Raw genomic sequence first — 25,061 nt, 5'->3', positions numbered from 1 at the left:
CTCACCAGGAATCCTCAACCTAGCTAGCTTTAGCAGAGGTAGTCAATCACCAACTCCCCAATAAAAACCCTCGTTAATCTCATTCATGAAACAGGTTGTTACATCTCCTATAAACCCTCGGCATTTACAACCTGAGTGTAGGTCTAAACAAGAATTTCCCGCCAATTTCCCGTCAATGAACTGACTATGGGCGCGTGTTGGAGGCGGGGTTCGATCGTCCATGATCTCAGCTGATTCTTACTCGCCACGCGTGCGAGCGGCGAGACTCTCCATTCATTCATTCATTCAGCACAGAACAATCACATGTCTAGCCGTCACACAACCACCCCGTCAAAACAAACCCTGGACGGATTGTTAGTCTACAACAGAAACCTTCTTTTAAAGAAACATCACTTCATTTGTCCAGTCTAATAAGGTAAAACTCATATCCCTGTCATGTTAAACTTTGGGTTTAGATGAATTATCGTATTCAATAGATTCTTTGTTTTATTTTCGATAGATGAGATTTGAGGATGACTGAAATTGAATCGATAGAAAGTTTTGTGCACCTAGCTCCGGGACCTAGCTGAATGTCAAGCATTGTTCGTCTTGAAGAGAACTCCTCTTAGCATAATCTATTAATTTTGTTTAAGTTAGCAAATTGCATGCATTGGCGCAAAAAAGTTTCTTTACCGGAAATCGGCAATCGTCGGATTTTTATTGTAACTGCTTGAAATATCATGTGAAAATATCCCAGCATCGGTCGCATGAAGTGGGAGACGCAGTTGCCATATAAACTAACTAACTTAGTGGTAATGGGGTGCATATAGAGCTATTTATAGGCTGATCCAAGGCGGGGAGGGGGGACAGCGGTCCCCTATTGGCGGGAAAAGATTAAAAAAAGAAAGAACAGAAAAGAAGAGGGAAATCAAAGGAGGAAGAAAGTCAATAAAATAAGGAGACGGGTAGGTGGTGAATTGAGCAAAAAACCCCTCTTATCTTGCTTCCAACCTGGATTAGTATTTACCAAGGACGGATACAAAATTTTAAAATAGGCCTACTAGCCTGTAATGGACATTCTAGGCACTTTTTGTATTCATGCACAGGATTGATATGTAACGATAAAGAGTTGATGCAAGCGCGAAGCGCGAGTGTAAAATTCTTGAGATTTAGACATTAAAACCGGACCGAACCGGACACTATATTCATATTTTGTAATCATGAAAAGGATTGGTATCTTTCTACATGATATTCTGCTCTGCAACTAGATCATTTATGCACGTTTTAGATAAGAACATTTGGCATAGCTCAATAAACATTTCTTTTATTTTCCATTTCCAACAATCATTTACAATAAGTTTTTTTACATACATCTTGATATAATTATAATAAATAAAACAAAGAAACTTATTATAATAATAATAGGCATTTATATAGCGCAATCTATCTAGAAATATTCTATTCCGAGGCGCACAAGAAAAGAAAGAATGAGAAAGTTGTGTAATTCAATTCAATTCAAAGTCTTCTTTATTCGCATAAAAATGCACATATACATAAAAACGTGTTTTCCAATTTACAAAACAAACATATTCAGTATTATGCACTTTAAAACATCCATTCAACAACAAACAAAACAAAACCAAGGTAATAATTAAGATAACAGGTCGGAAACGGAGGAAGCTGCTAAAAAAGTGAAGCTTGTAGAATGCAGCCTCCTATTTATATTCGTACGAACAAGGTAAACAAAACACATAAAACAACATAGTAGAAATTTGAGCTTAAATTTATTTGAATGAATAGTTTAAAGAAAACATGCGTGCGCAAGCTTTTTGTCTGTTTTTCTTTTATACCTGTAGACCGAGAATCTGAGCATTTAAACACATTTTGTAATAGTAAAAGGAAGGGTATCTTCTTAAAATAATATTGCGAGCGCGAAGCGCGATCTGAAATTTTTTGATATTCCCATCTGAAAAAGGGGTAAGTTTAAACACTTTATTTATGCCAAGCACAATTTAGGAAACAAATGTGAAGAGGATATGGATCACACTTAATAAATGATGCAAACGCGATGTTTTCTTTTAACCTCGGAACGGGACATAAGCACATTTTATGATCATATGATAAGGACAACCATCTCCCTATTCCTCTTCCTATGCCCGAGCTAAAATTGTTGATATTCCGATCTGAAAAAGAGACATTTTAAGGATTAGGAATTTATGAAAATGATATCATCTCATTAAATATTCTAACAGGCCTTAATGGGTGCGAGAAATTAGTTGATATATGGCCTGACAACTGGGTATTTTATTTTTAGCGCAAAGCACGAAATTTTTGATGAATTGTTTTTTTTAAAAGGTGATTTCAAGCAGTTTGTTAAAATGCGAGCGCGAGCACTAGCTGATAAGTTTTGACAATCAGACCTGAAAAGGGATATTATGAGAACTTTATGGAATACACGAAAAGAATAGATATAGGCCTACCAAAAAAAATTATGCGAGCTGAAAAATAATATTCAGACAATAAAACGAGAAATTTTACAGTGAAGACTTTTTAATTATATCAATTTGTAAATCAAACAGAATAATGGAAGCTCAGGGGCGTCGATCCATTTTTCTGATGGGGGGGGGGGGGCAAAATCATAAATCAGCGTTCCAAAGGCGTTCGATAACACAAAACAAACAAACTCGACCACACACACATATAGGCCTCTCTCTCTGTATATATTTATATATATGATTCATGAGAAAAAGACACTTAATCTCACCAACAAATTAATGCGCGTGCGAAGCGCGAGCTGAAATATTTTGTATAAGGACCTGAAAACAGGAAAAAGGTACCTGTTTACATATATATCATTACACAAATTTAATTTTTCATTCATTTAGGTTTTATTTCCACAAACCCGTTATGTTACAAAACTTTGACAACTTAACTTACATAATAAGCTGAGCAACCACTGCACACGTAGATTACATAAATAGCAAGCATTTTTAATCAATACATATTAATACATGTTTAAGTACATAAAACGGAAAAGGGGAGGAAACCTTAGAAGCAGAATGCTTGTAGATAAGGTTCCTTTTTTATACATTACTTTTGATATAACTATACTTAATAATGCGAGTGCCAAGAGCGAGCTGAAATTTCTTAATATTCTGACCTGAAAGCTTGATATTCTAAACATTTTTAGTACCAATGATTCAGATGGGCATCTCAAAGAACATTAGATGCGAGCGCGAAGCTCGAGCTGAAAATTGTGATATTTCGATCTGAAATAAACATGATAAATGACAATTTAATGGATATTTTAAATCAAGAATAAGACATTATATCGAACAAAAGATTATTGCAAATTGAAGCGGGAGTTCTGAAAACAGGACATTCTATTCACCTATTTAATCATGAAAGTATGGGTTTTTGCTACATAAATGATGCGAGCGCGAAGCGCGAGCTGAAAATTTTTATATTCCAATCTGAAAAGCAGACATTTTGATCACGATTTTAAATAAGAACGACTTGTGTAGTTCGATCTCGCATGCTGATTTATATGTGTAATATTACAATCTTATTTCATTTTTGCAAATGCGGAATTATGGGGGGGGGGGGGGGGGCAAAACGATACGTTTGCCCCCTAATATTTTTATTGGTTGTGCGATCGCCCCCTGCCCCCCAGGATTGACGCCTCTGTGAAAGCTCGATGTACCCGTTGCAATTTGTATTGTATATCGACTTCAAAATTTTATATTTTTAGCGCCATTCCTGCCTATTTGGGTATATAAGATGTGTATTAATCCAACAGGTAATGCGAGCGAATATTTATTTTTCAAGTCTTCCCTTCAACCTTATTTTATTCACTCGTCTTCCTTCTTTAATTTTCCTCTTTTTTCTCCTCTCTTTTCCTTTCTTTTTCTTTTTTTCCCTTCCCGTTCCCCATTTCTTTTGCGCTGCCAATAAGGGGGGGGGGGGGGGGTTGGGGTCGCGGCCTCCTTGCGCCTGGGGTTAAGAAATTGTCCTATTTTCAGCTCAGTAGGAATAAAAAAAAACCATCGCGCTCTGCGATTGCATTATTCATCCACATGCACTGTGAAACCATTAGCCTGGTATTTATATCGGTCCACACAATAGAGGTGTTGTAATAATACCGGTGTGGCATGTTTGGAGTTTAGTTAGGCTAACACCAATTTGGTATATTTAAGAAACACCAATTAGTGTTGAACCAATGTCAGATTGATTCTTAAAATAACTGGTGTTTTTCAACACCTCTCTGGAGTAGACCGATATTATACCAGGATGGTGTTAAATTCACATCGGCGTTTTTGCAGCAGCCGATAAAACTAAATATACAGTTTATATCTCAAACTAACTTTCATGTGGGATTAATAATACTGTCAGATATGGATAAAGCGCAGATACTATACTGTACAATATAAGGTTGTGCAACATATATTATTTACAAATGATTTGCTTTTCAAATTGACATTAGTTTCAGTAAACAAATGCACATATTGTCGAAAAGAAATTGAAACGGTTTTGCATCTATACTCGGAGTGCAGGTATTATCACATTTGGGAAGAGTTAGAGGACTGGATTAGGACCAAAACCAGTGAGACTATATACATTTTTTAGATGAAAATAAAATATTCGGATTTACTGGAAAAAACAACTATGCTGCACTTAATTGTATTTTCATTATAGTAAGAAAAACTGTATTATGATTGTAAAATAAACAATACAATTCCTCTTTTCAGTATCATTAAATCGGCAATAAACAATTATTACTAAAATGTAAAATGCATTGCCCAACTTAATTTCACAGAACGCAGATTTGAAAAATGATGGTTTCGATTGAAAAAATGTCTTTAATGATTGACTTTCGAATGTAAAATTATTTTGTTACACTTGTCAGTTCATTTTTTGTATAAGTCAAAAGTGTTACTAATTGTACTCTGTATCCATTGATTTTTGATTGCCAATTAAATCCCTGAGGGGAAAAAAGAAAAAAAAGTACTCTATTTACTCATTCTACCGCGCTCTACATTTTGATAACATAATATTTTTCCCGGCTTTTTAACCGAGCCGCCATAATATGCGCTCAAGCATTTGAGGAATTTCGACCTAGCAGGTACCCATTCACCTCACCTGGATTGAGTGCAGCACAATGTTGGTAAATATCTTGCTGAAGGAAAACACGCCGCACTAGACCACGACGCTCCCACGTTAAATTAAAGGATTAAACTTTATTGTTACGCATATGTTGGATCGGTTACACTTCGTAATTCCGAAACACGTTATGCCGCTTACACTTCGTAATTTAATAATAATAATAATAATAGCCAATTTTTATAAAGCGCTTTTCCCAGAATGGCCCAAAGCGCGTTACAGCATATTATTACCCCGGTCATTGGATTCATTTCAATCCCGCACGATTTAATTTAACACATAAATTGCCTATACCTCGATGTTCGTTAATCCGAAAACGTAAAAGGTTTCGTTAATCCGAACATTTGTGGCGTTATCCCGAAGGTTCGTTATTTCGAAGGTTCGATAATCCGAAAACGAAATAAGGTTCGATGTTCCGAAGGTTCGTTAGTCCGAAAACGAAATAAGATTCGCTAATCATTACGTTTTCGGATTAACGAACCTTCGGAATTACGAACCTCACTTTTTTTTCGGACTTACGAACCTTCGGAATTACGAACCTTCGGAAATACGAACCTTCGGAATAACGAACCTTCGGAATAACGAAGCTTCGGAATTACGAATATATGCGAAATTGCCTATACCTCGATGTTCAAGGGTTCGTAATTCCGAAGGTTCGTTAATCCGAAAAGAAAATGAGAGGCGTAATTCCGAAGGTTCGTTAGTCCGAAAACGAAATAAGGTTCGTAATTCGGAAGGTTCCTTAATCCGAAACGAAATGATGTTCGTAATTCCGATGGTTCGTTAGTCCGAAAACGAAATGAACAACGAACCTCATTTCGTTTTTGGATAAACAAACCTTCGGAACAACGAACCTTATTTCGTTTTCGGATTAATGAACCTTCGGAACAACGAACCTCATTTCGTATTCGGATTGTCGAACCTTCGGAACAATGAACCTTATTTCGCTTTCGGATTAAGGAACCTTCGGAATATCCGAACCTTCGGAATAACGAAGCTTTGGAATTACGAATGTATACGATTGGGGTTCATCTCAATAGCTACATCTCGCGATGGGACATTGTCCTCCATCGGAAAAAATGAAAAGTTTGGTTAAAACTAGCACTTAAAAAATAATGAAATCCTCTGAGATTCACCCAAATTAGGTAGTGAATTCCTTTATTTTCTAATAAGCTCGATTTCTTTGGTCCCTCGCTTCCATGTTTCCTTTAAAGATATGATCCATACGTCGGTTCAAGAAGTTTGTGACGTGGTGGGATGATACCCCTCACCATGCAGGGGTGGCAGAACGTATTTTTCGGGGGGGGGGGGCAAAGCTAAAAAGGGCACTTATATGCCAAAAATGGCATTTTGATGTAAACAGGTATTTTCAACATGAGATTATCATCTAAAGAAGGTATGTATTTTATAGTAATTAACTTCAGCAAAGTTTTTTTTTTCTTTGGAAGTGATTTCTGATTGATCGGAAATTCAAATCTGAAGTTGTAAAACTCGTTTTTTTGTCAATTATGGACTTAATTATTGTAAAAAGGTCATCATTCCGAGAGGTTGCGAGCGCATCAATTCTCGACCTCAAACTTTGGGAAATTTGATTTTATAAAAAATGAAAAGTAAACATTCTCAGCAGTTTCTGCATGAAAAAAAGACGTGAATCTAACTAAAGAATTAAGCGCGAAGCGCAAGCTGACATCTTTAATATAATGACCAGAAAAGGAACATTTTAAAGAATGCATTTAGTGACTTACGAATAGGATACGGGCTACCTATCTCACCAATCTAATAATGCGAGCGCGAACTGCGAGCTGAAAATTTATTTTTCTAACCAGAAAACTGGACATTCTATGCATTTTATTTAACCAAGAACAGACTCTGAATACATTGATAAACAATAATTGGTGCGAGCGCAAAAACAAGAGCCAAAAGTGTGTGATATTCCAACCTGAAAAGTGGAAATTCCAAGCATTTTTGTATAAAAAGCAAAGGGGATGGGGAGATTCCCCCTCCCGCCCGAATTTTGGTGTTTCATAAATTAAAATGAAAAGGAGCCGTCTTTCTTGTCTCTAGTACCTATATTAGCTAAAATTAAGTTGACTATTTTGTGATTTTGAACCTTGCTTTCATGAACCTTTATTTGTTTTCAAAAGTGATTGTGAACGCACAAAATGGAATACAATGGAATAAATTAAAATAATAGTAACCCCGCGCGAAGCGCGGAAGCTAAAGCGTTTTGTCAATTTGTTTTGCCATGAAGTGTCCCGAGAAAGGGTATTCTCAAAGATATATTGAATAATTCCCTTAGAAAGATCAGATTTTATCACAACAATTTAGCGACAGTGCATATCTTTAACTCGCAAAACAGCGGAAGAAATGTATAGTGCGCAAAACTTCTGTGATTTACATTATATAAAAGGAATGCCTAATTTCTTTGACTTATCCTGAAGCGCTTCATTTTGAATTATAAAAAAAACTTAAGTGTCATTCATAATTTCAAACTGAGGGCGCAAAACAGGACAGGAGGTGAATGTGCAGGGAAATGACATGAAGTTTAATAGAATTTGATTAAAAATATTGTACTTTTTTATTTAATACGACACACATTTTATACCTTCCTCTTGTTTCGGGGACTTTTTTTGGGGGGGGGGGGTGGCGACCGCCCCCACCGCCCATCTCCCCTGGCTACGCGCCTGCATGGACACAAACCATTTTTTTTGTCAAATTTTTTAAAAAATTGAGGATTTTTTTGGGGGGTGGGGGGCCTTCTGAAATCCTGTCATTATAATTACCATAATTCAGATAAAAATTCCTAGTATTTAAAAAATAAGAGCATATTCAACGGTTTTCACGATCCATTCTTTCGATCTACCTGTTCTTTAAAGTCCCTAGCGAGCAAAGAGAGTGAGCAGGTAATTTGACCCAAGTATTTGTCATGATAGATCTGACTTCACACCATTTCTCCCCATAATCCTTCCCCCTTTTCTTGGTTGTTGAATTACGGGGGGCTTTAAGATAGTACCGCAAGTTGTCCACACGCACGTCGTTTTATGAAAGGTCATTAACGATCCCTGGGCCAGGGACCACTGGATAATAATTGTCTAAGGGCATAACAGTTATAACTGTATATGAAGTATCTATTCTCCGGGCCGAGGCACTATCCCTTGGGTTCGATCTGTCCTCCTTTTATTAATCTTTTCAATGCGGCAATTATTTTCCTAGTTCTACTTGGTTCGGAAAACGAACTAAAACTACCCCGGATCTTTAAGGTTTCGAAAAGAGGTCTGAGGTCGCTAGCTTGCTCTGTCACTCAATGTTTTCATCTATCAGCTGATAAACCCGTCAATGAAATTGTAGTTTTCTACGAGAGCTTGCCTTCGACGTGCTTTGGACGATTGCTGCCAAACGTACATACATGTAGTGCTACTGCTAGTGCAATACAACGATAAAATAAGTAACCCCGTACTCTACTTCACTCACGTACTCACACAAGTTCCAACTACACACGAATTAACATACAGACACTTACGGGTACACACAATCCTCATTATACCACAAATATGCAAATGACCACACCCAAATAAAGACGAACAAAGAGCTATGTACAAAGAGGGGACATATCTCTCCAGACCCGTTTTTCAAAATTTCCAACAGTCATTTTACGAATTTATGTTGTTTAACATGGATCTATTCCAGATATAACAAGAAATAAATATACATGTTTGTATAAGTATACAATTTTGCTTTAGATTTTAGAGGAAACGGGAGTTGTTTACGTTGAAAATGGCAAATGTCCAAGATACACCTGCTACGTGAATTTATCGGCAAGCATAATGGCTTGCTTTGACGACGACTAACAACGACCAATCAGAGGCAGCCATTTATGCGGCAAGTCATGTGGGGCGCAAGCGACCAATCCACGACGGGTTATTTAAATTGCCATTCGTCTTTGTTCATTGCATGCACACACTCAACGGGATTTTTTTACTACGAGATTTGTACAGAGGTTCGTAATAGAAAGATTGTGTGTACTACTATGTTATGACTTCGTATTCTTTCTTATTGCATAAAATTTCCGAACAGTGAGACCTGAAACTCTACATATCTACGTGAAAAATATATTTTCCCTTGGATTGGTTAGAATTTTGGAGCTGACAGACGCCTACAATTTTCTTGCAAAGCTGTTTTCTACAGGTGAAATTCGATTTTACCGTGTGGGACTACAACCACAACGGCCAGTGCGCACGTAAGGCATACCCCGTTTCGAAATTGTTATTGTATGAATTTCTAAATAGGTCGGACTACACCGAAGTGAAGTCACTCGTGCACTCGTTTGGCGTAAACAACTCTCTTGTTTTTCATGTAGCTCGTGATTTTAACTTAATTTCATCATGGATTTCTACGGAGATGGATCAGTAACTGAATTATCGGTGAATGATGTTTTTGAGAATGAAGTGCAGAGCGAAGTGAATGAGATTTTGAGATCAGATTCTGCTCAATTTTCACCCGCACCCCAGTCGACGGATCTCTCCGCGCTGCAGACGACAACCTTGGATTTAGATTCCACTGAATTTACGTTGCTGCCGAGTTATTTTCACGAGCAAGCCGTCCAAACCACAGCCCAAGATGCGAATCCAACTTCAGTTTTAACAACGACAGCCAATACTGTGGATTTGAGCCAGATTACTGGGATGGATGGAGTGGAAAATAATATTCATAGTCTGCTTGTGGACCCTCAAACAGGCATGCCTGTTTCTACCAGCACGCTGCAGTTGGACCCCAACTCTGCCCAGGCCAGTCTTCAAATGATCGTCAACAGCCTCCCTGAGCTTCAGGCACAGATAGCTGCCTCTGCCTCGTCCACTGAAACCCTTGGTCTGAGTAGCATTGGAAACATCATTTCTCAGTCCCCCATCCTTTCTCTCAACACACAGCAGCAACAAGAGTCACCACTCATTCTCTCAACGATGTCAACCGGCTCGCAAAGTGGGAACCAGAACTTGACTTTTCAAAATGGCACACTGCAGGCAACTGATCTCTCTCAAATCAACCTATCAAACTTTAATGAACTTGCAGCACAGACTCTCATCTCACAAATCCAACAGCAGCAGTTACACTTGGCCAATGGAAATGTGCAAAATGGTTCAGATCTGAACTCGGCTCTCAAACTTCAGCAACAAAAGGGGAGTGTTCATCCAGCGAGTCCAAAGGCAAAGGCTGAGAAAGTCTACCCGAAGCCGGCTTACTCGTACAGTTGTCTCATTACAATGGCGTTGAAGAATAGTCAAGCTGGCTGTTTGCCCGTCAGTGAGATTTATCAGTTTATGTGGTGAGTATTTTTTAATCATGGGATTTAATCTCCCTGTTTATATAGGGGAAGTCTACTTCCTGACAAAAACTGAAAAATTCCAGAAAAATAGACTATTGTAGGAAAACCAGTTGAAGAATGAGAATGTTGTTAGAAATTAGAATTACACTCTACATGTAGTACCAGTAGCAGTAAGATCTTGATGTCGTCTTCTGCGTCGGGTGTCCTACAAAATGCTTGAATGTTTTATTTTGATTATGGTTCATGATAACTATTTTTCTTGCAGGAGCATACTGTGTGAAACATTTTTGTTGGTGATATTCTATAGACTAACTTTAGGCCTAACTGAATGTAAAACCATTTTCAATAAAGAGATGAGATGTGTACAGTGCAGGACTGTTTTGGTATAGTGCACCGGGTAAATCATCAATCATTTCAACAAGATAAAATGATAAAAGCTTTTTTAATCTGTTAATGGATTTTCCTTAAGTCTTTACCAATGTTTTGAATTATTTCTTCTAGTTTTTTTTGAAATACTTAAGTTTTCATTAGGGTGAACTTCAACTTGGAAGCTTTATTGACTGGAATCAATTTGTCGGTTCTTGACTAGTCTGAACCTAGAAGTAAAGGGATGAGAAGAGAGTTCATTTATCAGAGCTCTAGAAAAAAATTGTTTGGTTATTCACATAGGATTTAGAATATAAGTTACATGTACACCAAAAAACTATATAACACAGATGGCTTTATAGTGCTTGTATGAATGATACAAGGTTAGTCTGAATCATTTGCATTGCAAATATATATACATGTATTTGTATTTGTATTAATCTATTAATAATGTTATTAACATAACTTCATCTTTATAATGCCTGTAATGATATTGGAAATTGAATTTGGGTAAAACCTTGGATAAAAACTGAAAAAAATTGTGATTGGACCGTCAAGTCTAACCTTACCAGTTGTGCGTATAGTGAAATCATTGACCTTTTTGTGACACACCCTACATTAATAGGGTACCATGTAATGAAGCTTGTTTCTTATTTTGACCTGATATAACATGATTGGTGAACATGAATTGATTAAAAATTTGAACTCTTGGAAGCTCTAAATTTTGTCAGTTGATGTGCTGGAAAAATGTAGCCCAGTTTTGAGGTCCTTCAATCTGGCATCTTATACTGTATTCCTCATTTTTTAACAAGCCCAAGACCATTATTCATTAATTGGATATTCTTTTATCATTTTCAATGGTTGACACTACTAAAAAAAATTTCATGTACACTAGCTTATGTCATGTAATTTCATTAGAGTCAAGACTGGCTTTACATACATGTATACACTGTAGTTCATAGATTGGGTTGATTCAACTTCAGCTGAGGTCACATTTCTACTTTTTTTCAAGATCTTGATGAATCTTATTTTGTAGTTGTGGAAATTGGAAAATATTTTAGTGACCTTTGTGTTTTCAATGTTTTGATGAAGCCTGATTTCTCAAATGTTGTCTTATTAGGTATTCAGGGATAATGTACATGAACTCATTAATTTATGTACATTTGATGATTTATCATTGTTCACAAAAAGATGCAATTTAATGAAAATACAGTCTGTGCTTTCTCCGCTACTTTAAATACATGTAGGCTGATTTCTCATATGTAGTGTAGTACTAATTGTTGGCATTTGATTTGAACTCTTGTTTCCACCAGGTCAGGTCCATTTTGAACACTTAGCTCTGATTGCTCATTGTTGTGATTTGTCTTGTAAAGGTACACAGGCATAATATTCTGAACAAAAAAAAATAAAAATAAGATCCAGATTACACCATGTTTTAATCATGAAGATGGGACCTTTTCAGATCCTGCTTTGTCTTCCAACATCTTTGTCATGATCTTGGAATCCAGCTGTCATCACATGTTCTTTGTCCTACATTGTACTGAAGGCATTTAAACTGGGTTACATAATAATACAATGGTCCCCTCAGTACACTTTGGCCCCCTGCATTGTACCAGTAGATCAATAGTGTGTACAGTCAATGGAGGTATTGGGTGGGTGTACCTAGAAATCTGAATAGTCTTGCTGACAAGACCCTTGTCCAGGCTTTCTTTAAATCCTATAATTTATTTATTTATTTATTTATTTATTTATTTATTTGTTTCTGCATGTCATGATAATTTACATAGTGTAACCATCACAAAATTGATTACATTGAATTTTACATAATAATAATGTATAATTATGATGATTAACATAACATTAACATAACTGATTATAACAAGGTTAATTTTTGCAGACATGCAGTGGTATGACAAAATAAGCAGATGCTTGAGCTGTTGTCAGACCTTTGAATATATGAAATGCATACATAAATATAAAAACAATACTGAAAAGTCAAAACTAATGATTACTCAAAGAAGGGAAAGAATAAGAAAAACAAAACAAAGAAAACTAAATAAACAAATTATTATGTTCCACAACTATTTACAAATATTTACAAGGAGTGTATGAGGCGTAATAATACTTGAAATTATATCAATCCTTAAGTTTAAAATGTAGAGTACAACAAGATTTGTCTTGCTAAAGAAATTACATCTTAGAGACAAGTATGCGTTTTACCGCATTTTTGAAGGAATGCACTGATAATATATTCCTAATACTAGTAGGTATCGAATTCCAAACATCAGGTCCATAATGTCTGACAGATTTGTGAGCCAACAGTGTGCGAGGGTTATACAAATGCATATTAGATGGTGCATTGACTCTATTTAAAGCCTTTATGAATCACACTGATTGCCTCATAGTGGCTGTTTCATGCACTTGTCATGTGATGTAGAATTTACTGAATGTCAGTGATGTACTGGTTGTAACTGGCTAGTTACTAACTTGTTTTACATTATACTTTAGTACCCTGTTTGAATCATTTTGATATTATGAAGTACAAATTATTACATGTATAATCTAGAAGTAGAACTACTTTTATTGATTTTTTGGGGCAATCCAGGGGGGCATTTCATCAGCATTTTCGTCCGACAAGTTGTCAGATCTGATATCTTTCCTCGATTCTGATTGGCTGAGAAGCACTGTTACTATGGTAACTGTCGGATAAAACAGGACTTGTTGGATAAAACGTCTCGACAAGTCCTTTCATGAAACGCTTCCCTGATGAGCCTTTCATCAACATTTTTGTCTGACTTTTATTGAATTTGCTGTAGTTGAGAAGTTTCAATGAAAGGACTTGTCAGACAAATTTTTCTGACAGTTGCCATGGTAACAGATTGTTACCATGGCAACTGTCGGATAAGACGGGGCTTGTAAGTTCACTAAGTTGTTTCCATAGTAACTGTCAGATACAACAGTTATTGTTACAAATGATAGAATAATTTGTCTGACAAGTCCTTTCATAAAATGCTTCAATGGTGCTGTTTTGAACTCATCCAGGCAATCACTAAATACATGTTCATTTAGTTATCATTTCAGACAGCTTGTAACTTATTCTTTTTCCAATTGATGTTAAAAAACTTTCACTGATTTGTTTCTGATACACGTTTCATTACAAGGTTTGATTCAACCATTGAATTGTTTTTAAAACTTTTGATCAATATGGGGTCTGCTGATAAAGACTAGTCCATTTGTTATTGGGTTGTCCAGTTTGTAAGGTGTGAGTAAGCATGATCTTATACACAACCCATGTTACTCCACCCACACACACACACACACAGTGACACACAGTGTGTGCATCAAAACAATAGTAGTTTGCATTGGGTATGAGCCAAGGAGGTGTGGCTTGGTGACTGGTTATTATTCATAGGTTCTCAACATGTGGGTGTACTCATGCTTTGAGAACGAATGAATGAAAGTGCCTTGCCTACTTTCTTGTGAGTAAGGGCTCCTGTGCAAGTGTGCATGTGTTTTGGAACTGAACTTGTACTATTTCTGGTCAAGTTTGTCAACATTCACAGTCACATGTATCGGTACATGTATGTACAATCAGCCTTAGTACAATGTAACAATTGTTACTTTCTAACATCGTGTTCCTTCTTTCTACACTACATGTATATGCAAGCTTCTTTTAATTATCTTTACTGTTGTGTCTACAGTTGTTACACGTAATGTAGTAATTGTCATGTAATTCTTAATACCATGGAGCTATTACAGAGCTCCATGTTCTTTTACTTTACACCTTCTAAACAGACAAATGCAGTTATACCGTAGAGGTATAGCTCCACGGTTATATTTGTCAAAACATTGCAAGAAAAATAATACATTGATTTTCAATCAGTACATTTTTCAGTTCATATTTTTGTATCATAATTTTTTTTTTTTGGGGGGTGGTGGGGGGGGGGTGGAGAAGGCAGCTGTACTTTCTCTACTTTACACATACATGTATGCCAAAGTCAGTGCTGAACCAATTGATATACATGCCAGTACATCTAAATGTTTTTCATATATTCAAATGCAAAATTACTCAAATTGACTCGATTTTCTAATTCACACTCACGAATAAACTTGTTTTCATGAGTTCATTTTAGACTTGTATTTTTTTTTCAAACATTTGGTACATTCATTAATTTTTTGGGAAGGTTGTCTGAGTTTGAAGTTCATCAGGATTCATGGATATTTACATGGGGCACCATTCATGTAAGTTCTTTAGGTGTTTTACAGTGTAATACATGTAGCATAGTGATATATTTCAATGTATTAATTAAACCAATCATTACAGTGCGACATTCCCCTAGATAACTTATTCAATCTACTCTTCAACTGGTGTTTTTAAACTTGATCATTCTAATAAAAATGTTTTCTTGTTATTTACAGTGAGAACTTCCCATACTTCAAGACTGCACCAGATGGATGGAAGGTAAGCTTGGAGTTTCATATCAAATTAAAGTAAAAACTAAAACAAAGAAAAATACACTCACAAATACATGTACCCCCAAACAGAGGCAAGTGAACAAAAGCCCAGGCCAGAACTATATGACACATCCTAAGTCCATGAATCACAATTTTAAAGTCAGTCATTAAAGGTCAAGTCAACCTCAGAAAAATGTTGATTTGAATCAATAGAGGAAAATCAGACAAGCACAATTCTGAAAATTTCATCAAAATCGGATGTAAAATAAGAAAGTTATGACATTTCATAGTTTTGGTTATTTTTAACAAAATAGTTAGGCCCTATATGAATGAGCCAGTTAACATCCAAATGAGAGAGTCGATGATGTCACTCACTATTTCTTTTGTTTTTTATTGTTTGAATTATACAATATTTCAAGTTTTACGAATTTGACGATTAGGACCTCCTTGCCTGAAGCACAAAATGTGTTCAGGGAGGAATGAAACTTCATTTCACATGACAATGACGAGAAAATAAAAACATTTCATATTTCATATAATAAAATGCAAAAGAAATAGTGAGAGATGTCATCAGTTCCTCATTTGCATCCCGACCGAGATGTGCATATGGGCAATTCCACAGGTTGGTCCAAATCATGTAACGTGAGTAACCAACACATTTCAAAGATTTGCCAGGAGCATAATAGAATTTCCCAAGTTTTGTTTTTATACTTGATAGTCAGACTGTGTACTTTGTTGTGATAAGGAGATGTTTAGTTCCTATCAATAATAATGGAGTTACAGCTCCAAGTATGAGTCAAGGTGTCTCCAAATGTAACGTGAGTAACCGTGGAATAGCCCATTTAACTGTTTTGAGAAATGAAGCGAAACTTAAATGCCATAACTTTTTTTATTTTACATCCGATTTTGATGAAATGTTCAGTCTTATGCTTGTTGAATTTTTCTCTTTTTATCCAAATCAAGTTTTTGTTGGGGTGGACTTGTCCTTTAATTTTGTTCTGGTGTACAGGATTCAAAATTAAAATAACTTTTTTCTGCAATGATTTTATTCTGTGCTGTTAAACTTAAATGTCCTCTTCTCACGATGTACACCTAATAGGGGTGTGCAGCTGGACTTTAAATGGTACTTAATTGTCTTGTCAAAGTTAGATTTCATGGAAAAAATGTATTTCAAACAAGTTTAGACATTGGAACGTTGACATACAAGTTATGATCCTTGAAAAAGAGTTCTGATTTCAAAGAAAACATGCTGGGGAAGGGGGTGGGCCTCAATTGTGCAGGGCAGACCCTGTGGCACATACCGGTAGTTTGAAAAAAAAAACCCAGATATTTGCATCCTCTACAGGGGCAACCTGATGTGTGTAATGTGGTGTTGGCCTACCTGTCGAAGAGTGATTTTTGACAGACTGTTAAAGTTTGAACCATAAGTTATTTCTAATCTAGTTTGCTTAAGTACATTGAACAATGAATTATTGAGGAAAAGTGCGCTATTTAAATATTGTGTGAATCATATTAAGAGTGAAACTGATTTTACTTTCAAATGACATTGACATGGAGGACTCAATCTTCATAGCCATAGAACAGGTGCATCAATTTATTTTTAGCACACTCCTCTATTCATACACTAAAGGAATCTCCCCTTATTATTAAAGTGCACTCACCCATTGTATTGACAGACCTCTACCTGTTTGTCCTCTTCCATTCAACCAATAGGGATCCAGGAATTGACAGGTGTTTTTCTTTCTGTATTAGACTTTGATTTATGTTTACAAAGATCTTTTACATAATGTAACAAATCATTTGTACAAGTTTAGCATGAGCTGATCCCTACATGTACATGTACATTGTTCAGGAGATGAAGCTCTATTGTTTTACATAATTTATTTTTCTGAGCTTTAAGACAAAAGTTGACAATCAGCTGAAATGTGCTGTTTCCAAATATTCAAACTGAGCCAGATTTGTAAATTTTTATCATCGAAACAATCCTCCCAAATTCAGAATTTCTTGCTTGATTCAGAATCTTTATGAACTCTAGACAGCAACTGAATTTCATAGGGGTGTGAGAAATCAGATTTTTTTCAGCTTAATTTCAGCTTATTTGGGCTTCCGTCTGTAAAAAAGTATGGGAGCTCTTTCTATTCCAGATTTTTTCAGCACTCTCCAGCTTTTTTTTTTCAGATCTTGTTCTTTACTCGCTCACATCCCTGATTTAAAAATGTTTATTGAAAATGATTACAGTCAATCAAGTTTGAAGTGATTATTTTTACCGTACTTTTGAAAGCTCATTCATATTGGTGGATTCCACTCACCAAGATTTTCACATTGTAATTTTTGAAGCAAAAATGTAGGGTTTTGTAATGAATAAAATGATTACAATGAATTAATACCATCAATGTTCCCACTTCAAAAGTATTACAGCACAACATCTCTCTAAGTAACAGATGATTTAAAATATTTTACATTGTTTTATAATCTTGGTACTGATTCTCTTTGTCCATCATACAGAACTCTGTCAGACACAACCTGTCACTAAACAAATGCTTTGCTAAGATAGAGAAACCACAGGTTAACAATAGTAATGGTTCAGCTAGGAAAGGATGTCTGTGGGCAATGAATCCAGAGAAACAAGCAAAGATGGAAGAAGAAGTTTATAAATGGACTCAGAAAGATCCTTCTGGTATTAAGAGAAGCATGGCTAAACCAGGTAAGATCACAATCCATTGACTATCATGGCATTGTACATCCATCCATCGTACAATCTATGATCTCAGTATACTCTGCTCTATCAAGATTATTTACGGGATGCTGGGGAAAAATGTGTTCACTAGAGGAACAATAATTCTTTAAATTATTGATTATTTCATTTACTATGCAGTATGCATGCGCAACTGAGTCATAACAGGTTTTTTTTTCACCATTTCCTGCTGCCAGATAAAATTACTAGGATTCTTTGCTTCTCATCCCGAGATGGTGCTTAAACTACATCAGTCTAGCTGCTGTGTAAATGCAAGAATTCGAATTATTACAGGCTGATAAATTCAAAGACCTGTATGATCTTATATTTCCATTGTTGATGATGTCATGAAACTCTAGCCTGGGGTTAGTCTACAAATGTAGACCCACTTCTGCAGTGTGTGTACCTCAGCTGATTCAGACTAGGTCTCCTGAGGCTGCAGAAGCTTTGCTCGCCCTTTCAGGCTGGTTCGCTTCGCAAACCAGCAGATCCTCACGAGCCATTCAGAGTCTGCATAGCAGACTAGGCTGGGGTATGTTGGGAGATTATATGGCTAGGGTTGACATCTCAGCCGTCGATTGTGCGATCCCACCTACCTTGGCATGCAGATTGTCTGGGACATAATCTACAAATATGTGTACCGGTATTAATTTATTTCATACAAATTGCCATTAATTATTAATTGATTTAAGTTAATTTATGCATAAATAGTATGCAAAATCCTACTAAAAAAAATTATCAGATCAAGTATTTAAAATATTCATTTGTTTTTGGACCTATTGTTTTTCTTTGTTTTTTTATCAACTTTGTTGGGGATTCTTTTGAATCCTAGACAGCATAAAATAAATCCATTTTGACCAGCAAAACTAAATTATCATTTTTTATGATTTCTGGTTGAAAACACAATTTTGCTTTGACTTCATACACAAAATCATGATTTTGAGCAATTTTTGGTATATGATGTGCACTTAGAAAATATTGTGTAATTTTGAAACCGTGTACCCAGGTGTCACAAATTTGGTCTCAAAAGATGGCAAAGTCAGCTAGTGGCGCAGTAAAGAAAAATTGCATCGCATGGCAAATATATTGCATGAGTAATTGTTGAGGCCCCCCCCTCTCAGGCCTACATAGGGTTATGCTGGATAATTATCGGAGTCTTTTACTATGTCAATTTCTTCAATGATCAGTCAGTCTGCAGGACATTGTAACTGATGTCATTGATTGGGCACCACTGGACCAGACAAGTTCAGTTCAGGCCTTGTTGTGAAGTTAAACCTTTGGTAGGGAATAGCAGTGGCAAGAAATGTTGATTTAAATTTCTTTTCTCTGTTCATTATTCCGTTTCATACGATTACTTTGAGAATACATGTCTTAACATTTCACTCCCAACCTTGATATTTTTCAGAGGAATTCTCAAGAATTGAAGCCCTATCCCGGATCACGACAGCCTCATCGCCAAAACCTTCACAGAGAGAATCCACCCCACCCATAGCAACGGTTCCTCCTCCTCTTCAGAGCATCATCTCAACGGCAACCACTACAACAGTGACAGCATCAGACACCAAACATGAGACTACACACAATACTGTCTTTGCTGAACAGTTCTTCAACCCTAGTCTTAATCTACTAGACCCTACATTAACTCAACTCGATGGTGATCTTGGTTTACAGGTGAGCTATATGTAGCATTACAGCTAATGAAGATAGATTGTCATTCAAAAACATGCACACATGTGCATGTGCGTGTACTAAAAAAGACATATTTACAGAAACATGATCGAGGTACACAATGTACTTCCAAGTTCCGATGAATGCGAACCTGAATGATTAATGTGTTTGATACTTCATAGCTTAAACTCTGCCATTGTAACTTCCATGGAATTTGTGATAGTTATTGGCTGTGTATCATTTTCTGTATAAAATAGGCATCTGAACTACAATCTGTTTTATATGGTGTTGTATTTGGTTTCACCACAAAGCACTTTACATACAACTTTCTGGTGATATGAGGCAGGAAGGAGGTGAATATTATCTCGGTTACAAGAAAAAAAAAGGGTTAGGGCTTATAATTCTTTTCTAGAGTTATCTTTTACAAAGTCATCTGTGGGGTGTTGCAAGAAAGTTGCAATCGATCGCAAGTTGCAACTGATTGTCACTGGCCAATCAAAATCATTGTTGCATGCATGTTTTCCTAAAAGGGCAGACCCTGAGCCAATCAGAATGGTTGTTTCAAAATTAACATTTATTTGCAATTGATTGCAACTTTCTTGCAACACCCCACTGGGTTGATACACAGATCATCCAGAAGATAATAATTCGCTTTTATAAAGCGTGGTATCAATCTACGACTATTCAAAGCATCTCACACTTATTGTTACCCAGTCACTGGATTCATAGCTTTTTAGCATCTTGTTATAGGTGCATACTTGCCAAACCAAACACAAAGATAGTTGTTTCCTACCGGTATCCAGTTAGCACCTGGGTGAGAGTGGCAAAGTGTGGATTGACACCTTGCCAAAGGACGCAAGGCCATGGTGGGATTTGAACACACGAACCTGATTACAAGATGAGAATCAGAACCGCTACACCAAGGTGCTTCCGCAGATCCTGTTTCTATATTTTCCAAGATTCTCATTCAATTATTCTTATTGTTTTTTTCATCTCTAGGACAATTTGCTGGACACCTTCAACGACATCAGTAGTTTAGATGTGCCTATGACAACATCACCATTCACAGCCTTCAGTTTTAGTGGTCCAATTCTTGACAGCTCACCATTAAAGGATTCCACGCACACAGTATCATCAGCATACCTACTAGACTCACCACAGTCACACACTGCATCATCACTACAATTCTGCAGCCCAACGAGGGCGCCCCAGGTCACAGCTTTTATGTGACAATCACAGAGACTCAAAGCAGATGATAGTGAAGTTTCTAAGAGTTTTATATGAGAGAGAGAATTCAGGGGCTTGTTTCATCAATGCATTACAACTGTTGTAACTTCACCATTGTGGAAGTTACCATGGTAACGGGTCTCATCAGCCAATCACCATCAAGGTTTCCATGGTAGTCGCCATACTTAAGAAATTACTAGAATTGTAACCTTTTGTGAAACAGGCCCCAGTTTGTTTTCATATTGATATGTATACTAAAACTATCTTTACAAATATTTTGTTGTTTTTATTAGAATGGGATGCAGGATGTAGCATGCAGTCACCATAGTTGTATATTTTGTTTGGAAGGGATTTAAAAAAAAAGTTGACTTGCCATTCGTAGAGTTTAATACTGTATGGTTTGCTAGAGCTTGATAGGGTTTTTCAATGTCCATTAATTATCTTGGACCACCCATTGTTCCTATACTGTAGAAAATTCTTACCCCAAAAAATAACAACATTGAAATTTCAAATAAGATATTTTTTTAAAGAGAATATTCTTAGAATGGGGATAAAGACAAATTATAATTGAGTAATCTGAACACACTGAAAGATGATTTAGTCAGTGTTTTACTACACCCATGATTATCAGGCCATAGAATGAGATTGTTTTTAAAGAAATTAGTCAAGTGTTGGAAATTCCAATTGTAATTGTAATTTGACAAGTGGCACAAGACATAGCTAATTGGGAGAGGATAAACCAAAGTCAATCTAATGAGAATTTTTCTATCCTGTATTGTAGTAGTAGGATTTATTTACTCATCATAAATGAATTACATTCAGTTTACAATCCAAGGTAAACTTGTATTGTATACCTGGTGGCGTGATAACTCAGTCAGTAGAGCGGGGGTTTCAGATTCTGGCGACCCAGGCTTGATTTCCATTTGTCCTTTGGTAAGGCATTAATCCTCATTACTAGGTCCCTCTGAGAGGATCTTAAACCTTCTGTCCTCTTGTTGTTTGCTTACAAGCATTCATGCTTTCTTAGTACTCAGGTAAAAAATCATCACCATTCCTTCATTCAATGTTAACTGATTTGTTACCCTATTAACTCCTGGATAGTGGATACTAAATTCATGACTTTACAGATTTAGAAAGTTCTTGCTCTTATAACCATACAAACTTACATTGTAGTACTTTACGCAAGATGTCTTTGTACATATAGATTTTTTTTATCTTTATAACTCCTAGGAAAAAAAAATTGTACAGAAGTTTATATGAATATTTCTTATTTAGCCTAAAAAAAAATTTGAACTTGTTTGAAAATTCATATTTGGAAAGAAAAGCTTGTATTTCTTGTCTGATGTCAGACCTGTTGTGGCATGTATGCAATTTGCTCTATTTTAATGGCTTAGCAATTCTCATTATTGTTTGTTGGTTTGTTTTGCAGTCTTCTCTCTGGTTTAAGCTAAACTATTTTTTTTTCACAGGCATTTCATGTCTACACACATTTACCTATTCTGTGAGTCATCCTTCCATTAGTCAAATGATACCCTAACTTCAAGCATTATTTCAACCCTGAATATAAAAAACATGCGTTAATTACATCCAAGTTTAATTTCACCTTTAAAAAAGTCAAGCAGATTTCTGTGGTCTCACAGCTATCTGCTTGACTTAAAAGGTGAAAGTAAACTCAGCTGTGCTACCCCCCCCCCTCTTTCCGGGTCAAACTCATCCTTAAAAAGGTCACTTCATGAAATTACAATATTTCATGTGAAATTTTGATTTGTCTGATAGACTCTGGTTTATAGAAAAGGGTAAAATTGATATTAAAAAAAGAAGTGCCTTCGACTGAAAGCTCAGGATAGAAAGAAACTTATTTTTACAGGTTTTCATTTAAACAAGAGAAAATATTTTGCTCAAGATGAATCTATTTAGAATCATGCGGACAGATTAATCCTAATCCTTATTGATTAGCAGATAGAGAAAACTTGGTTTATCATGCAAAGTGTCTGTTCATAAAATTCATTTTTCATATCAGAAATTTAGAATTAAAGAAATCTTGTATGAGAGATTATTCTTGGCATGGTTTTCTTAGAATTTGAGGATTATGATTTTAACACGATTTTTATTTCTAAATGTAGGCCAATGATAGAGGCTGACTTATTAATTGCAATATAAATCATGTCAGTTGTTTTTGTGCATTTATTCAAGTAATTTTGAGTGAGAAAAATCAAGCTTTGCATTATGTAATTTGTATCAAGCAGGATATGATTTTAGAAACTTCTTGGGTTACTGATTATGTTTTACAGGAAAATGCTCTCATAGTTTGATCTGGTTAATTTCATCTATGAAATGTTCTTGTGTGTCCATGGTTAGATCTTGGAAATGACACCCGTATATTGGTTGTTCTAAAACTTGTTCTTACTTCTAAACTTGGTATGTTGTCAATGTCTCAAGCATTTAAAGTATGTACCAAAGGAATCTACAGGGAATACTCGGATGTGGTATCATGAAACTATAAGTTATGAATGTCTTTACAATTGATTGGAATATGTTCTTAGGAGTTTGCAAATTTAGATACTTACTATTTTGCACCAGAACAGAGTCCCCAGTCATGGATCAAGGTCACAAGTAACTTATAAAGAACTATATGAAATGACATTCTGGTTTGTTTATTGGTGGTTTTGTGATGTCTGACTACGAGTGTTACAAAGTGCCTATCAAGTCATTGTACTATGCTGAATTGAAATAAGGCAGTATTATCAATGTTTTGCATGGTAAATCAAAAGCAATAAACAAAGGTGATATTTTGTTTAAAAAAATACTTTAAATAGTTTGTAAAGCTACGCATTCTGCGTGCAATGTGTTGAGTCAAATCATTAATATTCAAAATGTAACCGAGAATTGTAGACAATGAAGTTAATAACACAAGTCAGAGAGGATAGAGACTGGAATGCAGTCATTTGCTTCAATGAAATTATCACCAGCCTTATGCAAAATATTCTTCTTTTATAATTGATTGCATTTATGAACTTAACATCATGATTGCAATATTAAGATTTCTTTTAATTTGCTCACTGGCATTTCATTTTAAACAGAAATCAACTGACCCCCCTTTGCCCTAATATTAGATTTACACGTCATGAGAAAATTAAGAAAGTGTTTTTTTTTTAGTTCAACAGCCAAATTTTGTTTCATGGAATTACAATTGACCCATGTGTATTTTTTTCTCCTCTGGTACACATAGCTAATGAATTTTTAAAAAATGTGAAAAATTTGTAGATAAGCATGGATTTCTTTACGTGCAGAAATGAAATATTTTATTTGTATTTAGAATATTTTCTAAAAACAAGAGAAACCCGTACAAGGTTTTCCTCTAATAATTTGGTATATATTATACTTTTGTATATTGTAATATTGTAGATTGATTGTGTGTATGTATTATGAAGGCCTTGATAAGAGTGGAATTATGTGTTTTTTGTAATTATACATAAACAGTAAAGAAATCAAGCTTTGATATAAGAAGAAATATAACAGTTGTGTTTTGTGCTTTTAATCCAGATGGTTAAAAATGGAAGGGCTTTGAATATTGGAGAGAGAGAAGGTTAAAAAGAGAGGAGAGGGGAAGAAACAATTTGAGATGGAGAAAGAAAAAGAGAAGAAAGGAAAGAAGGGGGGGGGGGGGGGCAGAGAATAATTTTTCCAAAGAATTTAAAGTTTTGTTTTGTGTGTTTCATCTACAGATGGTTGCAAATCGAAGGACATTGAATATTGGAAAGAGAGAAGGTGGAAGTGAAAAAAGGGGAGAAGAAAACAGGAGAGAGAAGGTTAAAAAGAGAAGAGAGGGAAGAAAAGAAGGAACAATTATAGAATGAGAAAGGAAAAGAGGAAGAAATGGTAGGGGGGAATGGGAAGAGTAAATTCCTATCCAAAGAGTCAGTGAACACCATTGGCAAACTCGAGCTTTCTCTAAACGGAAAAATGGTGAGACTATCAAATAGTATTTTCAAACTTGTTACGGGGGTTATCAAGAAAAGATAGGAGCAAGCTTGAAGGGTTCCATGCCCTACTGTGCTATAAACTTCATGCACAATTCGTGATAAATTTTCCTCCGTACTAATTTTTTTTCCCTAAATGCGTGTTCACTGATATCGTTTGTCTTTCTCAGTA

At 35.8% G+C, this 25,061-nt stretch overlaps 1 protein-coding gene across 1 annotated transcript; it reads left to right on the top strand.

Annotated features, from left to right (window-relative positions):
* The first annotated feature begins 9,101 nt into the window (after positions 1-9,101).
* On the top strand, positions 9,102-23,925 carry LOC121417529 (forkhead box protein A1-like). The gene is made up of 5 exons (XM_041611252.1): positions 9,102-10,459; positions 15,245-15,287; positions 17,786-17,984; positions 19,420-19,685; positions 20,682-23,925. Exons 1-5 carry the CDS (start codon positions 9,522-9,524, stop codon positions 20,910-20,912), a joined length of 1,677 nt encoding a protein of 558 aa, XP_041467186.1. The 5' UTR covers positions 9,102-9,521; the 3' UTR covers positions 20,913-23,925.
* Positions 23,926-25,061: the final 1,136 nt, after the last annotated feature.

Source organism: Lytechinus variegatus, chromosome 6, assembly GCF_018143015.1.
Source record: "Lytechinus variegatus isolate NC3 chromosome 6, Lvar_3.0, whole genome shotgun sequence".
In the NCBI taxonomy this organism is placed as follows: domain Eukaryota; kingdom Metazoa; phylum Echinodermata; class Echinoidea; order Temnopleuroida; family Toxopneustidae; genus Lytechinus; species Lytechinus variegatus.
This window is presented reverse-complemented; position numbering and strand designations above follow the sequence as displayed.

What these genes read in the sequence shown, in the direction of transcription:
- LOC121417529 (XM_041611252.1), top strand. Translation starts at nt 9,522, where the DNA reads ATGGATTTCTACGGAGATGGATCAGTAACTGAATTATCGGTGAATGAT. An exon ending in GAGAAGCATGGCTAAACCAG is followed by an intron (nt 17,985 to 19,419) that starts GTAAGATCACAA and finishes GATATTTTTCAG; the next exon opens with AGGAATTCTCAAGAATTGAA. An exon ending in ATGGTGATCTTGGTTTACAG is followed by an intron (nt 19,686 to 20,681) that starts GTGAGCTATATG and finishes TTTCATCTCTAG; the next exon opens with GACAATTTGCTGGACACCTT.